Raw genomic sequence first — 18,601 nt, forward strand, 5'->3', positions numbered from 1 at the left:
GAAAATCTACTTCATTATCCACAACACCACCTATCTTAGTATCATCTGCATACTTACTAATCCAATTTACCACACCATCATCCAGATCATTGATGTACATGACAAACAACAGTGGACCCAACACAGATCCCTGTGGCACCCCACTAGTCACTGGCGTCCAACCTGACAAACAACAATCCACCATTACTCTCTGGCATCTCCCATTCAGCCACTGTTGAATCCATCTTGCTACTCCACCATTAATACCATTGAACCTTCTTAACCAACCTTTCATGAGGAACCTTGTCAAAGGCCTTACTGAAGTCCATATATACAACATCCACTGCTTTACCCTCATCAATTTCCCGAGTAACCTCTTCAAAAAATTCAAGAAGATTAGTCAAACATGACCTTCCAGGCACAAATCCATGTTGACTGTTCCTAATCAGACCCTGTTTATCCAGATGTTTATATATATTATCTCTAAGTATCCTTTCCATTAATTTGCCCACCACTGACGTCAAACTAATAGGTCTATAATTGCTAGGTTTACTCTTAGACCCCTTTTTAAACAATGGAACAACATGCGCAGCACGCCAATCCTCCGGTACTATGTCATGTTTCTAATGACATTTGAAATATTTCTGTCATAGCCCCTGCTATTTCTACACTAACTTCCCTCAATGTCCTAGGGAATATCCTGTCCGGACCTGGAGACTTATCCACTTTTATATTTCTCAAAAGTGTCAGTACTTCCTCTTCTTTGAATCTCATAGTTTCCATAGCTACTCTATTTGTTTCCCTTACCTCACATAATTCAATATCCTTCTCCTTGGTGAATACCGAAGAAAATAAATTGTTCAATATCTCCCCCATCTCTTTTGGCTCTGCAGATAGCTGTCCACTTTGACTCTCTAATGGACCAATTTTATCCCTCATTATCCTTTTGCTATTAATATAGCTGTAGAAACCCTTTGGATTTACTTTCACCTTACTTGCCAAAGCAACCTCATATCTTCTTTTAGCTTTTCTAATTTCTTTCTTAAGATTCTTTTTACATTCTTTATACTCCTCAAGCACCTCATTTACTCCATGCTGCCTATAATTATTGTAGATCTCTCTCTTTTTCCGAACCAAGTGTCCAATTTCCCTTGAAAACCATGGCTCTTTCCAATTTTTACTATTTCTTTTCAACCGAACAGGGACATAAAGATTCTGTACTCTTAAAATTTCACCTTTAAATGTCCTCCATTTCTCTTCCACATCTTTCCCATAAAACAAACTGTCCCAATTTACTCCTTTTAAATCCTTTCGCATCTCCTCAAAGTTAGCCTTTCTCCAATCAAAAATCACAACCCTAGGTCCGGTTCTGACCCTCTCCATAATTATATTGAAACTAATGGTATTGTGATCACTGGTCCTGAACTGTTCCCCAACGCATACCTCTGCCACCTGACCCGTCTCATTTCCTAACAGGAGGTCCAGCACCGCCCCTTCTCTAGTAGGTACTTCTATGTATTGCTGCAAAAAACTATCCTGCACACATTTTACAAACTCCAACCCATCCAGCCCATTTACAGAATGTGTTTCCCAGTCTGTGTGGAAAATTGAAATCTCCCACAATCACTACCGTGTGCTTACTACTAATATCTGCAATCTCCTTACATATTTGCTCTTCCAATTCTCGCTCCCCATTTGGCGGTCTATAATACACCCCTATAAGTGTTGCTACCCCTTTCCTATTTCTCAGTTCCACCCAAATAGCCTCCCTACACGAGCCCTCTAATCTATCCTGCCAAAGCACTGCTGTAATATCTTCCCTGATAAGCAATGCAACACCTCCACCTCTTGCCCCTCCAATTCTATCACACCTGAAGCAACAAAATCCTGGAATATTTAGTTTCCAATCACAGCCCTCCTGCAACCATGTTTCACTGATCGCCACAACATCATACTTCCAGGTGTCAAACATCTTTATGCTGGATTTCTCTAAATTGAGGACTAAATCTTAATCATTTTAAATTTACAAATAGCCAAATTATTTGTGGACATAGGATATCATGAATAGAAGCTAAGTGGAATTTAACATGAGAGAATTTGGAGAATTTGTACAAATTGCAGAATTCACAAGTGAAAGGAATTTGTTCATCTAGCAAAGGAGTCTAACATTTGTTCATCTAATGCAAAGGAGTCTAACTTTTAAAGATGAGGTATTTAAAGACATTGGCTAATTCTCAGATTTTATTTCATGAACCCTACATATATTGTTACACCCTGAAGCAAGAAGAAACTGAAATATTTTAATCTGTAATAACGTATTTGTGGTTTGATTTGGTTGAATTGAACAGACGTGCATTTTCCGCCTTTATGTAATATATTTTTTTATTAAAGGTAATCAATTACAATGCTTCAAACAACTTTATATCAAATTAATTCAATTTGCATTAAGTAAAACACTAGTAATACTTATCTACTGTTTTTTTAGAAATAATGATAGAGAAAGAATAGAGAAAGAATAAATCATTAAGAGAGTGATTAAATAATAATTTGATTATATATAGGAAAGAAAAGAGAAACGAAAAAAAAAAAGAAAAAAAAAAAAAAAAAAAAAAAAAAACATTTTTAGTAACCACAATATGTATTATTAATAACACTACTACAAGTGATAGTATCAATAAAGACATATATGTAATTCCAATATAAAAATGAATTATTCTCACCAAATCCCGCAGGGTGCACGTCGAGCTGTGTTGCCAAGAACAGCTACTTCTCTAAATACTGTATATATGGAGACCATATCTGTTCAAAAGAATTATACTTGTCCAATAGGACAAATCTAATTCTTTCCAGATGTAACGTCTCCATCATCTCTGTTGCCCACATTTTGGTTGTGGGGGATAATGTTCCCTTCCAAAATTTCAATATGATTTTTTTTCCAATTATTAAACAGTAATCAAAGAAATTTCTTTGATTTACTGTAAGTGATAGATGTAAATCCGGAATTCCAAATATTATTAGCTTTGGGTTAGGGTCCAATTTAACTTTGATGACTTCAGAAATAACTTTAAAGATTTCTGTCCAGTAATAATTCAATTTTGGACATGTAACGAAACTATGTATTAAATTTGCCTCTGCTTTCTTGCACTTATCACAAATAGCGGAGAGATTCGGAAAAATACTATTTAATTTAGTTTTCGAATAATGTAACCTATATAATACTTTAAATTGTATCAGTATATGTCTGGCGTTTAATGAACACCGGTGTATTCGTTGTAGACTTTCTTCCCAGTTTTCTTTTGTTATAGCCAATCCCATTTCATTTTCCCATGCTTGACGATATACTTCCGTTATTGGATTCTCCTTATCCAAAATGATGTTATATATATAGGCTATTAATTTTTCTGTATTTGGATATAAATTAAACAGTTCATCTAACAATCCTGCTTCTTTATTTTTATAATCTTGTGTATTGGATTTAATATAATCTCTAATTTGTAAATACCTAAACAAATGTTGTGGAGACAATCCATAAATATCTTGTAACTCCTGGAATAAAAGAAATTTTCCTTTCTATACAGATGTTCTATCCTTGTAATTCCTAAATCATCCCATTGTTTAAACCCCCCATCTAATATAGCAGGTTTAAACGATGGATTATTCATAATTGGTAATCTAAATGAGAGATTATCCAAGTGTAGAGTCTTAACTATTTGTTTCCAAATACGTCTATTATTATATATTATTAGGTTGTCTTTATAATATTTTTTTTGTACTTCCGTTGGTGCAAAAATTATCGAACCTACATTGAAAGGTAGACAGTCCTCCTTTTCTATATTTAACCATGTCGGTTCATGATCCATATTTACCCACCAGAAATTCATATTCTTAATCTGAACAGCCCAAAAATAATATAAAAAGTTGGGAAGTGCTAATCCTCCATTTATCTTAGCTTTGCATAGATGTTTTTTATTTATTCTGTGATTTTTATAATCCCAAATAAAGCTATTGACAATATTATCAATTTTTTTAAAAAAAGTTTTCGGAAGAAAAAAAGGAATAGCCTGAAACAAATATAACAACTGCGGTAGAAATACCATCTTTATGGCACTTATTCTACCAATCATGGATATAGGCAGTGTTTTCCAATATAAAATATTTTTTCTAAGTTTATCTAATAGTTGAGGATAGTTGGATTTTATTAATGAGTTATGAGTTTTAGTTACGTTAATCCCTAAATATTTAAGTTTGTCTGTAACTACTTTTAATGGGTATTGATGTAATGTATTAAGATTTATTCCTGTTATTGGCATAATCTCGCTTTTATCCCAATTAATCCTATACCCAGAAAATGCACCAAACTTAGTTATAATGTTTAGCAGGTTGGGAATACTAATTTCCGGTTTTGTAATATAAATCAAAACATCATCTGCATATAAAGAAATTTTATTAATTGTTGTATCAGTATTATAGCCATATATTTCAGGTTCAGATCTAATTTTTTCCGCCAATGGTTCTATCACCAATGCGAACAATAAGGGTGATAACGGACATCCCTGTCTGCATCCCCTAGAGAGTTTGAATTTGGCTGATAAAATTTGGTTAGTCAAAATTCTTGCCATAGGATTCGAGTATAAAATTCTTACCCATTTACAAAATCTATCCCCCAATTGAAACTTTTCCATTATATTAAATAAATACATCCATTCCACCTGATCAAACGCTTTTTCTGCATCTAGTGATATAACCGCTAGTTCCGTATCTCGTATTCTTTTTGAATATATAATATTAAACAAACGTCTGAGATTATGGGATGAGTAACGTTTTGGGATAAAACCTGTTTGATCATAATGTATTAATTTAGAGATCACTAAACTTAATCTCCTAGATAAGACCTTAGTTAATATTTTTTGGTCTGTATTTAAAAGGGCAATCGCTCTATATGATCCAGGATCTTCCAAATCCTTATCTACTTTAGGGATGAGTGTAATTGTGGATTCATTTAAAGATTCTGGTAATTTTCCTTGGTCATATGCATATCTATACATTATTTGTAATCTTGGGGAAATCAGATCTTGAAATTTTTTATAAAATTCTGCACTCAGGCCATCTGGGCCCGCTGCTTTTCCGTTCTTAAGCGAACTAATTGATTCTATAATATCTTTTACTGTTATTTCAGCATTTAACAATTCTCTACCTTCCTGATCTAAGCTATTGATTTGACATTCTTGTAAAAATATTTCCATACTATCTGTTTGTCCTGTTAGTTTTGACGAATAAAGATTTTTATAATATTGTAAAAATCTATCATTAATATCTTTTGGAGTAATTAATATATTTCCATACTCAGATCTAATTCCGTGTATCATCTTCTCATCTTCTAATTTTCTAAGCTGTCGTGCTAGTAATTTTTGTGGCTTATCTCCAAATTCAAAATACACTTGCTTAGTTTGTTGAAAAAGTTTAATCACTTGATTAGAATATATTTTATTTAATCTATATTTTACTGATGCAATTTTATTACTTAACTCTTTGGAAGGCTGTTTTATATTTTCATTATCTAGACGTTTTATCTCATTTTCTAAATTTTGTTCTATTTTTCGATTTTCTTTATTGAGATGTGCTTGTGCGGATATTATTGCGCCACGCATGAATGCCTTAAATGTGTCCCAAAATAGTGATGGAGAAGTTTCAGGATTATCATTAGTTTCAAAAAATAATTTAATCTGATCCATCACATATTTACAACAGTCATTGTCCTTTAATATCTGAGGGTTAAATCTCCAGGTAGTAGTTTTATTAGATATATCTTTTAATTTTATCTTAAATGTTAATGGCGCATGATCCGAGATGATAATATGATTTTCCGCCTTTATATATTAGGTTAATATCAAATGGATTTTAAAAAAGCATATTTGAGTCTAAAGACAATTTCCTGTTGCCAGTATGGTTCTATAACATAGAATAAGATAAAATTACGCAATAGAACAAGACCAATCAAACCATGAAATTGACATTGGTATTTATCTATCTGGGCAGTCTTTTTGCTACATGTTGTTCTTTTCCCCAGAATCCCATTTCCTTACCTGTTTGAAGTAAGCAACTGCCACTGGAAGAAAGCTTTCTTCAATGCCACTTGAAGAAATGCCTTTCACTTCTGAATTCTCCAATTTTTTTAAAGAGTTCTAACATAAAAAGCAGTCTTGTTAAAATTAATAATAGTAATTCTAACCCTGTTTTGAAGACTTAAATTTGAATTGTATTTGATTAGGCATTCTGCAAGTATTTGTGTTCCTTTGTTATTTGAGTTGCTAGTGGCCACCCTCGGGTGGTAGATTCACAATGGTGAAAAATTAATATTGTGTTTTGATATCATTCAACAATGAATTTTACTGAACCAGATGCCCAAGAGAAGGTTGGCACGCGGCTGATTGCCTGGGAAAGACAAGTATTTAAAAAAAACTTAAGCTGTGCCAAAGTAATTCACTGGGTCTGGGAAAATTGATAATATATACTTCAACCTATGGTACAAGTGTGTTCATATTATCAAATCGAAAAAAGTGCACCTCTATGTTTACAGAGACCTTGGCAATGAAAGGCTTGACTCTAAACTGTTTGGGAAAGAAAGAAGAAGCATACGAGTATGTGCGGCGAGGCCTTCGAAATGATCTGAAGAGTCATGTCTGTATCCTTTTGAAATCAATGTAAAATTGCATGAAAGGGTGCAAAAAGTTGATTGAGTTGCATACACAAATTATTTGCCAGGCACAGATTCAAATTCGTTTTTGGGCGATGAAGTGCCAAATTACTTTTATTCTCTTGGTTGAATGCTTGCCCAGAGCTTCACATTGGAAATTTTGTATCTAATGCGCTGGGCTTTTTCCCCACCCATCCAATCCTGACAAAGGCATTATATGGGGAATGTCTACGTAACTTTAAATATTTTGCATATTCTATGTGATACACTTTAGATTTTTCATGTAATTTGAACTACCCCAACAAATTTCATCCCAGTTTAAACCCAATAACTGTCTCAGTTTCACCAAGGAAAAAGTGGTGGTGGGGAAATGAGCTGGTGGTTAGTTCCAAATTGTTGCTTGCAGCATGCTGATGTGGTTGGAATAACTGCTGATAAATGCAAATCATTGTGAGCATTGCTTTTTGTTGATACAAATTGTTGATTTCAATCTAGATTATCAAACCAGTGTCACCGCTGTTACAATGGGTTTGTCTCTTCAGTGTCTCACTTCAGTAATAGGATGCAGTTTCATTTGTTTTAATAGAATCTTTTAAATGTGTGACCATCAGCTTTTCTGATACGGATCGTTGTAATGGTTAATTTTTAAAACTTCAAAAGGATCCTGTGGCTGAAATTCCGACTAAGCCCAATTGCAATGTAGTTAAAGGTAGTAATTTCTGGAAAATGCAGTTTTTATTTTTCTTGACATTGAATCAGGTTGGCATGTGTATGGTCTACTTCAAAGATCAGACAAAAAGTATGATGAAGCCATCAAATGCTACCGGAATGCTCTGAAATGGGATAAAGACAATCTTCAGATTTTGAGAGATCTTTCTCTTCTACAAATTCAGATGCGTGACCTTGAGGGCTACAGGGTGAGTACTGTTTCCAGCCTGTTTTGTATAACCATGTGTTAGGTTGTTTTTGAGAGAGACACATTGTGAATATGCTTTGTTTTGAACATAATTCAACTATTCTACATGGTGAATTCTTATCCAAAAAGCCAGACACTGGGAGTTATGACAGCGATATAAACATAGAAACATAGAAAATAGGTGCAGGAGTAGGCCATTCGGCCCTTCGAGCCTGCACCGCCATTCAATATGATCATGGATAGCCCATGAAAATTCATCTGATTTCTTGTTCATTAGATTTTGATGGTTACATAAAGATCTTTTTGTCATCAATGCTTCTGCAACAGATTGATGTAATTTCCTTCCTCTACACTTTTCTGGAAGGTTGATTTGGAACATGATTTCACATTTGTGATCTTGGCTCTAAAGCATAGCTGAACGCCTTTTTGAATGTAGGACATTTTTAGACTATTAGTGTTGGAGTTGTACAACACATCAACAGGCCATTTGGCCCAACTTGTTTTTTTTAACTAAGCTCGTCCCATCTGCTTCTTTTTGGCGCATATCCCTCCAAACCTTTCCTATCGATGTACCTGTCTAATGTCTTTTAAACTTTGGCATTGTACCCACTTCCTCTGGCAACTAGCTCCATATATGCATCACCCTCTGTGAAGAAATTGGGCCTCGGGTCTCTTTTAAATCTTTCCCCATTCACCTTAAATCTACAGTGCCCTCCATCGGACAAAGACTCGTCATTTATTTATTTGCCTCTGTACCCCACAATTTGAGATTTGTAATGGGAAAAAACCACATGTGGTTAAAGTTGACACCATCAGATTTTAATAAAGGCCATTTTTATACATTTTGGTTTCACCATGTAGAAATTACAGCAGTGGTTCCCAATGTGGGGCGTACGCCTCACAGGGGGGCAATTTGATTTTTAAGGGGGGCAATTTGGGTCCAAATTTTCGATTTTAATTTTTTTGGATTTTCCATCAGGTAAACATATGTAGTTTATGTTTCAGATGTTATTTTGAGTAAATAATTTTTTTGGGGTAAAAAGGGGGGGGGGGGGCATCAGGATTTTAGAGGTGATTAGGTGGGGCATGGCCAAAAAAAGGTTGGGAACCACTGAATTACAGCAATGTTTATACATAGTCCCCCCATTTCAGGGCACCATAATGTTTGGGACACAGCAATGTCATGTGAATGAAAGTAGTCGTGTTTTTATTATTTTGCGCATTATCCTTTGCATGCAATGACTGCTTGAAGTCTACGATTCATGGACATCACCAGTTGCTGGGTGTCTTCTCTGGTGATGCTCTGCCAGGCCTGTATTGCAGCCATCTTTAGCTTTTGTTTTGGGGGCTAGTCACATTCAGTTTTCTCTTCAGGATATAAAAGGCATGCTGAATTGGGTTCAGATCGGGTGATTGAGACTTGCCCACTCAAGAATTGACCCCGTTTTAACTTTGAAAAACTCCTTTGTTGCTTTAGCGGTATGTTTGGGATCATTAGGGTCGTTGCAAGCCGGCAGCCCTGTCAGCAGCGTGTCCGTTTTTAGGCCATTTTTATGCATTTTGGTTTCAGCATGTAGAAATTACAACTGTGTTTCTATATAGTCCCCCCCCATTTCAGGGCACTATATTGTTTGGGACACATGGCTTCACAGGTGTTTGTAATTGCCCAGGTGTGTTTAATTGCCTCCTTAATGCAGGTATAAGAGCTCGCAGCCCCTAGTCTTTCCATCACCTTTGGAGACTTTTATTGCTGTTTCTCAACATGAGGACCAAAGTTGTGCTAATGAAAGTTAAAGAAGCCATTATGTGACTGAGAATTAAAAATAAAAGCTTACTAATCGCAAAGGGACTGGCAGGCCAAGGAAGACCTCCACAGCTGACAGAAGAATTCTCTCTATAATAAAGAAAAATTCCCAAACACCTGTCCAACAGATCAGAAATACTCTTCAGGAGTCAGGTGTGGATTTGTAAATGGCCACTGTCCACAGAAGACGTCATGAACAGAAATACAGAGGCTACACTGCACTGGTTAGCTGCAAAAATAGGATGGCCAGATTGGTTTGCTAAGAACCATATAAAAATTACAGCACGGAAACAGGCCATCTCGACCATTCTAGTCCGTGCCGAACACGTATTCTCCCCTAGTTCCATATACCTGCGCTCAGACCATAACCCTCCATTCCTTTCCCGTCCATATAACTATCCAATTTATTTTTGAATGATAAAAACGAACCTGCCTCCACCACCTTCAATGGAAGCTCATTCCACACAGCCACCACTCTCTGAGTAAAGAAGTTCCCCCTCATGTTACCCCTAAACATCTGTCCCTTAATTCTCAAGTCATGTCCCCTTGTTTGAATCTTTCCTACTCTCAGTGGGAAAAGCTTATCCACGTCAACTTTGTCTATCCCTCTCATCATTTTAAAGACCTCTATCAAGTCCCCCCTTAACCTTCTGCGCTCCAAAGAATAAAGCCCTAACTTGTTCAACCTTTCTCTGTAACTTAGTTGCTGAAACCCAGGCAACATTCTAGTAAATCTCCTCTGTACTCTCTCTATTTTGTTGACATCCTTCCTATAATTAGGCAACCAAAATTGTACACCATACTCCAGAATTGGCCTCACCAATGCCTTGTACAATTTTAACATTACATCCCAACTTCTATACTCAATGCTCTGATTTATAAAGGCCAGCACACCAAAAGCTTTCTTTACCACCCTATCTACATGAGATTCCACTTTCAGGGAACTGTGCACAGTTATTCCCAGATCCCTCTGTTCACCTGCATTCTTCAATTCCCTACCATTTACCATGTACGTCCTATTTGATTTGTCCTGCCAAGATGTAGCACCTCACACTTATCAGCATTAAACTCCATCTGCCATCTTTCAGCCCACTCTTCCAACTGGCATAAATCTCTCTGAAGACTTTCAAAATCTACTTCACAACCCCACCTATCTTAGTATCATCTGCATACTTACTAATCCAATTTACCACACCATCATCCAGATCATTGATGTACATGACAAACAACAGTGGACCCAACACAGATCCCTGTGGCACCCCACTAGTCACTGGCCTCCAACCTGACAAACAACCATCCACCATTACTCTCTGGCATCTCCCATTCAGCCACTGTTGAATCCATCTTGCTACTCCACCATTAATACCCAACCATTGAACCTTCTTAACCAACCTTCCGTGAGGAACCTTGTCAAAGGCCTTACTGAAGTCCATATAAACAACATCCACTGCTTTACCCTCATCAATTTCCTGAGTAACCTCTTCAAAAAATTCAAGAAGATTAGTCAAACATGACCTTCCAGGCACAAATCCATGTTGACTGTTCCTAATCAGACCCTGTTTATCCAGATGCTTATATATATTATCTCTAAGTATCCTTTCCATTAATTTGCCCACCACTGACGTCAAACTAACAGGTCTATAATTGCTAGGTTTACTCTTAGACCCCTTTTTAAACAATGGAACAACATGCGCAGTACGCCAATCCTCCGGTACTATTCCCGTTTCTAATGACATTTGAAATATTTCTGTCATAGCCCCTGCTATTTCTACACTAACTTCCCTCAATTTCCTAGGGAATATCCTGTCCAGACCTGGAGACTTATCCACTTTTATATTTCTCAAAAGTGTCCGTACTTCCTCTTCTTTGAATCTCATAGTTTCCATAGCTACTCTACTTGGTTCCCTTACCTCACATAATTCAATATCCTTCTCCTTGGTGAATACCGAAGAAAAGAAATTGTTCAATATCTCCCCCATCTCTTTTGGCTTTGCAGATAGCTGTCCACTCTGACTCTCTAATGGACCAATTTTATCCCTCGTTATCCTTTTGCTATTAATATAGCTGTAGAAACCCTTTGGATTTACTTAAGTACTTAAGAAAGCAACCACAGTTCTGGAAAAAGGTCTTGTGGACAGATGAGACGAAGATTAACTTGTATCAGAGTGATGGCAAAAACAAAGTATGGAGGAGAGAAGGAACTGCCCAAGATCCAAAGCATACCACCTCATCTGTGAAACATGGTGGTGGGGGTGTTATGGCCTGGGTATATAAGGCTGCTGAAGGTACTGACTCACTTATCTTCATTGATGATACTACTGCTGGTGGTAGTAGCATAATGAATTCTGAAGTGTATAGACGCATTTTATCTGCTCGAGTTCAAACAAATGCCTCAAAACTAATTGGCCGGCAGTTCATTCTACAGTAAGACAATCAATCAATCAATTTTATTTGTCACATTGCACATAAAGTGCAAGTGAAATGAATTTGCCAGCAGCGGTACAATAAAAAAGAACACACAAAAACACACTAAAAATTTAACACAAACATCCACCACAGCATTCCTCACTATGGTGGAAGGCACAAAATTTGGCCAGTCCTCCTCCATTTTCCCCCGTGATTGGGACCTCAACCCTCCGCAGCCGTCGCCGAGGGCGTCCAGATGTGCAGACAAGGTAAAAAGTCCAGGTAAGTCCTGAAACGGTGCCTCCCCCACCGGAGACCGCGGCTTCAAGTTGGTGTAGGTCGCAGGCCGGCGGTCGGAGATTTAAAGTTCGCGTCGCAGCCAGAAGCACTGCAGACTGCAGGGCCGGCAGTCGAAACTCCCCTCCAGGGGTCCCCGGCGAGGGACCCCGCTCCTGATGGCAAGTCCATGCCACGCCAGCGGTAGAAGTTGGCCGCAGGCCGGCATTCGGAGCTTCTTCTTCCCCCGGGTCCTCCACGAGGGATCCCAGGCTGCGGAAGCCATGCCAGCTGGAGCTCTTCAGGCTGCCGCGGGCCAGCGAACGGAGCGCTCCCCTCAGGCGAGCCCCAGCGAGGGCTCGCCCACTCCACGCCGAGCGTCCGCGCTGCACCCGCCGCTGAAGCCCCAGGCGCGTCTCCGGGAAAGGCCGCACCGATCCTTGCTGTTAGGCCACGGGGGAGGCGACATGGAAAAAGTCGCCTCTCGTGGAGAAACATCAAAACCATATATTAAAACATACTAAAAAATCAAAAAAAGTAGAAAAAACGGACACGCTGCTGACAGGGCTGCCGGCTTGCAACGACCCTAATGATCCCAAACATACCGCAAAAGCAACAAAGGAGTTTTTCAAAGCTAAAATGGGGTCAATTCTTGAGTGGGCAAGTCTCAATCACCCGATCTGAACCCAATTGAGCATGCCTTTTATATCCTGAAGAGAAAACTGAAGGTGACTAGCCCCCAAAACAAAAGCTAAAGATGGCTGCAATACAGGCCTGGCAGAGCATCACCAGAGAAGACACCCAGCAACAGGTGATGTCCATGAATCACAGACTTCAAGCAGTCATTGCATGCAAAGGATAATGCGCAAAATAATAAAAACACGACTACTTTCATTCACATGACACTGCTGTGTCCCAAACATTATGGTGCCCTGAAATGGGGGGACTATGTATAAACATTGCTGTAATTTCTACATGGTTAAACCAAAATGTGTAAAAATGGCCTTTATTAAAATGTGACAATGTCAACTTTAACCACATGTGGGTTTTTTCCCATTACAAATCTCAAATTGTGGAGTACAGAGGCAAATAAATAAATAGATGTGTCTTTGCACCAAACATTATGGAGGGCACTGTATGCCCTATTGTTCTGGACTCCCTTACTCTGAGAAAATGACTGTGACCATTCACATTGTGTGTCTGTGTCTGTGTGCCTGTCTTGGTACCCTCCTGGTGAAACCTTTCCTATATATATAGATATAGATATAGATATAGATATAGATATAGATATATATATAGATATATATAGATATATATATATATAGAGAGAGAGAGAGAGTCTCTCTCCCCCCCTCCCCCCCCCTCTCTCTCTCTACTCCCCCTCCCTCTCTCTCTCTCTCTCTCCCGCTCTCTACCCCCTCTCTCTCTCTCTACCCCCTCTCTCACTCTCTCCCCTCTCTCTCCCGCCTCTCTCTCTCTCTCCCCCCGCTCTCTCTCTCCCCCCCCTCTCTCTCTTCTCTCTCTCTCTCTCTCCTCTCCCGCCCCCCCCTCTCTCTCTCTCCCCCCCCCTCTCTCTCTCTCTCTCTCTCTCCCCCCCTCTCTCTCTCTTCCCTCTCTCTCCCCCTCCTCCCCTCTCTCTCCCTCTCTCTCTCCCCCCGTCTCTCTCTCTCTCCCCACTCTCTCTCTCTCCCCCCCCCTCTCTCTCTCTCTCTCTCCCCCCCTCTCTCTCCTCTCCCCCCCTCTCTCTCCCTCTCTCTCTCTCCCCCTCCCTCTCTCTCTCTCTCTCCCTCCCCCCCTCTCTCTCCCTCCCCCCCCTCTCTTCTCTTCTCCCCCCCCTCTCTCTCTCTCCCCCCTCCTCTCTCTCTCTCCACCGTCTCTCTCGTCTCCTCCCCCCCCTCTCTCTCTCTCACTCGCCCCCCCCCTCTCTCCTCTCTCTCCCCCCCTGCTCATCTCCATCTCGCCAGCCCCTCTCTCTCTCTCCTCTCTTCTCTCCCCCTCCCTCTCTCTCTCCTCTCCCCTCTCTGCTCTCTCTCTCTCTCCTTGCCCCTCCCCTCCTCTCTCTCTCTCTCTCCCCTCCTCCTCTCTCTCTCTCCTCTTCCCCCCTCGGCTCTCTCATCTCCACCCCCCCCCTCTCTCTCCTCGTCTCTCCCTCCCCCCTCTCTCTCTCTCCTCTCGACCCCCCTCCCTCTTCGTATCTCTCCCCTCCCTCTCTCCTCCGTCTGCTCTCTCTCAGATACGGCTCGAGGACCCTCGTTCCCGTCCACCTCAGTCCAGGTCCGCTACACCTCTCATCCCGATATTAGGTCTCGAGTCTCCCCCTCGCATGCGATGCTCGTCTCTCATCTGCCAGTGATCTTGAACTCGGGCTCCCTCTCCCTTTCTCTTCGGGTCTATCTTCATTCTGCCTAGAAGCGCCCCTGAACAAGCTCAGACTCCCGGGCTTCTCTCGTTCTCACCTCTCGACGATCTCCCTTCCGTCCACCTGAATCGTCTCTCTCCCCCCCGTCTCTCTCTGCGCGATTCTGCGTACTGCCCCCCCTCGTCCTACAAGCCCGCGCCTCTTCTCTCTCTCTCCAGCCTCCCCCTGTTCTCTCCTCCTCTGTCCCCCCGTGCATCATCTCGCTCCTCCCCCTTCGGTCTGCTCCTTCTTCTCTCGTCTCCCCCCTCTCTCTCTCTCGTCTCCCCCAGCTCTCGGGCATCGTCGTCTCAATCTCCCCCCTCTCTACTCTCCCCCCCCTCTCTCTCCTCCTCCCCCCCTCTCTCTCTCTCCCCCCCCCTCTCTCTCTCCCCCCCCCCTCTCTCTCTCTCTCCCCCCCTCTCTCTCTCTCCCCGAACTTTTATCTCCTGTTCTGTATTATGTTTACATATGTTTACATTATGTTTACATATTCTGTTGTGTAGCAAGCATGAATTTCATTGTCCTATCTGGGACACATGACAATAAAACTCTCTTGACTCTTGACTTGGACTTAAACAAAAAAGGGTTCTTGGGGGAAAAAAGAGCTACCTTAAATTTAATTGCTTCTGGTTGGGTACCTATAGTAGGGTGAAGACTATTCCATGCTTTAATTGTGCGGCGGAACTCCATGGAGCAGCCAGCATCTCTGGATAGAAGTAATTGGGTGACGTTTCAGGTAGAGACCCTTCTTTAGATGCCCTCTGGTTTTAGTGTTTTAGTTTAATTTAAACATTCAGCGTGGAAACAGGCCCTTCGGCCCACCGAGTCCACGCCGACCACCGATCACCCGTACACTAGTTCTATCCCACACATTAGCGACGTAAGTCAAGAGTCAAGAATGTTTTCTTCTCTCATGTCCCAATGAAATCCTTACTTGCAGCAGCCCAACAGAATATGTAAACATAGTACTCTGTAAACAATGTTATAAACGAGAAAAGAAAACAGTGTATATTTATATATGAATATATAACTACACACACACACAAAATTTCCCTCCTGGGATTAATAAAGTTCTATCGTATAGTATCGCGTGTGTAGGAAAGAACTGCAGATGCTGGTTTAAACTGAAGATAGACACAAAAAGCTGGAGTAACTCAACAGGTCAGAAAGAATCTCTGGACAAAAGGAAAATATTACGTTTTGGGTTGGGTCTGAAAAAGGTTCCCGCACACCTTTGGAATGTGGAAGGGAACAAGAAAACCCATGCAATCAAAGGGAAAGGGAGCAAACTCCATACAGACAGCACCCATATTCAGGATCAATTCCGGGTCTTTGGCAATTTTAGGCAGCAACTTTATGGCCAATGTACTGTCCCATAGTCTTGGACTGAATTAAAACATACAGTAGCTGTAAAGGGGGACATAGCATCACTTAGAGATTTAAGACTGAAAATGGATATATTTTTTTTTTTTTAGTAACCAAAGTTATCAACGTATAATTTTTTGTGTGTTGGCACAGCTGGTGGACTTGCTGCCTCACACGCCAGGGATCTGTGATCGATCCTGTCCTCGGGCACTGTCTGTGTTGAATTTGCACATTCTCCCTGCGAGCATGTAGGTATCCTCCCACATCCCAAAGATGCATTGGCTTTGTAGGTTAACCTGTCTCTGTAAAATTGCCCCTAATGTGTAGGGAGTGGGTGAGGAAAGTGGGATAACAGAACTTGTGTGAACGGGGAGACAAAAATGCTGGAGAAACTCCGTGGGTGAGGCAGCACCTATGGAGCAAAGGAAATAGGCGCCGTTTTGGGTCAAGACCCTTCTTCAAACTGATGTGAGGGTGAAGGGGGTGGGAAGAAGAAAGGAAGATGCGGAGGCAGTGGGCTGAGGGAGAGCTGGGAAGCGGAAGTGAAAGCAGGGACTACCTGAAATTGGAGGTCAATTTTCATACCACTGGGGTGTAAACTGCCCAAGCAAAAGATGAGGTGCTGCTCCTCCAATTTACGGTGGGCCTCACTCTGGCCATGGAGGAGGCCCAGGACAGAAAAGTCGGATTCGGAATGGGAGGGGGAGTTGAAGTGCTGAGCCACCGGGAGATCAGGTTGGTTATTGCGAACCGAGGGGAGGTGTTGGGCAAAGCGATCGCCAAGCCTATGCTTGGTCTCACCGATGTAGAGCAGCTGACACCTAGAGCAGCGGATGCAATGGATGAGGTTGGAGGAGGTGCACGTGAACCTCTGCCGCACCTGGAAAGACGGCTTGGATCCTTGAATGGAGTGAAGGGGGGAGGTGAAGGGACAAGTGTAGTACTACCTGCAGTTGCAAGGGAAAGTGCCAGGAGAGGGGGTGGTTTGGGTGGCAAGGGACGCAATGACCAGGGAGTTACGGAAGAAACGGTCTCTGCGGAAAGCCGACAGGGGAGGAGATGGGAAGGTGTGGCCAGTGGTGGGATCCCGTTGGTGGACAAAGCTGGAGAAAATCAGCGGGTGAGGCAGCATCTATGGAGCGAAGGAATAGGCGACGTTTCGGGTCGAGACCCTTCTTCAGTCTGATGTCGGGGGGGGGGAGTCAGGAAAAAGAAAGGAAGAGGCGGAAACAGTAGGCTGTGGGAGAGCTGGGAATGGGAGGGGAAGGAGGGAGTAAGCAAGGACTACGTGCAGCCAATGTGCCAATGTGCATACGGCTGGGGTGTAAACTACCCAAGCAAAATATGAGGTACTGCTTCTCCAATATGCGGTGGGCCTCGCTCTGGCCATGCAGGAGGCCCAGGACAGAAAGGTCGGATTCGGAATGGGAGGAGGAGTTGAAGTGCTGAGCCACCGGGAGATCAGGTTGGTTATTGCGAACTGAGTGTAGGTGTCGTGCGAAGCGAATGCCAAGCCTGCACTTGGTCTCACTGAGGTTGATCATAAGCTGAGTAATCCAACCAGAATTTTGTTTGGAAGTGGAAAGAAATAATAGAAAGGAGATGAGATACTGTATTGTCATTTTGCTGCATGTCATTGTGGTATATATTGTGTCTTGATTGGTGAATATGTTTAGTTTGTGACTTTATTTGAAGCAGAAATAATATGTGAATGCTTCATTGACCATAATTCTGACTGGTAACTACACACTTCGTCCGAGCACATTATCGCACGTGTCATGCAAGCCGTCTTAAATGACCACCTAAACTGTAATTTGGCAACCTAAAAAGTTGCCTGGCTGACAACAGGGAAAAAAAGTTAAGCGAGAGCCCTGGATTATGATTTTATTTTCCCAAAGATGAAGATCCATTGTGTCTATTCTTGGATACTCATGGATTCAAGCTGTGCGATGTGTTTTTTACTGCATTTTGTCATTTTAAACTGAACTTGTATTGTTTGAAACATGTTTTTCCTGCATGCACCTCTTTGTCCCAATTTGATAATCCCATGCCTACATGCAGTAAGGCCGAGAAAATATTTTTTTAAATGACTGGTCTGACCAGTGGCAAGAAGTGCCAGACAATGACTGTCTCAAACCCGAAAGAATCTAACTAACTTTCCTTGATATTTACTTGCATTACTATCTTCAAGTACCCCACCTTGGGGTCATCATCTTATTACTAAAAGTCTGATCTTGACCGCTTTTGACCCACTGCTGCGATTTCTGAGAGAACGCCGCCACCTATGGCCGTCAATTTTGGCCACCTCGCTCAGAGCCCCCCTCCGCCTTCCTGGACCAGAGGATTTTTCCCATCGATGAAAAATCAGAGAGATATTAATGTTTTTTTTTTTAAATCATCATTCTCTCTGCTACCCCTGCTGGAGGGAGGGGAGGGACTATAAAACCAGGAAGTGGTGTGCCTCACTCAGTCTCTGCAAGATGGATGAAGCCAAAGGGTCACGTCTCTCTGAGCTCAGAATAACACTGAACACATGTCTACTCAACTGAGTTCCCTTAATGTGGTTTGAAAATGAAAATGTGGTTTGTTTGAAGTAAACAGGCACTGCCTGCAAATGGTTGTTTGGGTGCTTTGGCTTGAAGTTAAAAGGCACTACTTACTGCAAATAGTGGCTTGGGTACTTTGGCTTGAAGTTAAAAGGCACTACTTACTGCAAATGGTGGCTTGGGTGCTTTGGCTTGAAGTTGAAAGGCACTACTTACT

At 41.4% G+C, this 18,601-nt stretch overlaps 1 protein-coding gene across 1 annotated transcript in view; it reads left to right on the plus strand.

Moving 5' to 3' along the window:
- naa15 (N-alpha-acetyltransferase 15, NatA auxiliary subunit) overlaps nt 1-18,601 on the plus strand; it is a 103,987-nt gene that overhangs the window by 19,436 nt on the left and 65,950 nt on the right. Inside the window, exons 3-4 of the mRNA XM_033020563.1 lie at nt 6,557-6,661; nt 7,433-7,590. Coding sequence (XP_032876454.1) covers nt 6,557-6,661; nt 7,433-7,590 — 263 coding nt within the window. The remainder of the gene's footprint in view (nt 1-6,556; nt 6,662-7,432; nt 7,591-18,601) is intronic.

The sequence above is a fragment of the Amblyraja radiata genome, chromosome 1 (assembly GCF_010909765.2).
Source record: "Amblyraja radiata isolate CabotCenter1 chromosome 1, sAmbRad1.1.pri, whole genome shotgun sequence".
NCBI classification, from domain to species: domain Eukaryota; kingdom Metazoa; phylum Chordata; class Chondrichthyes; order Rajiformes; family Rajidae; genus Amblyraja; species Amblyraja radiata.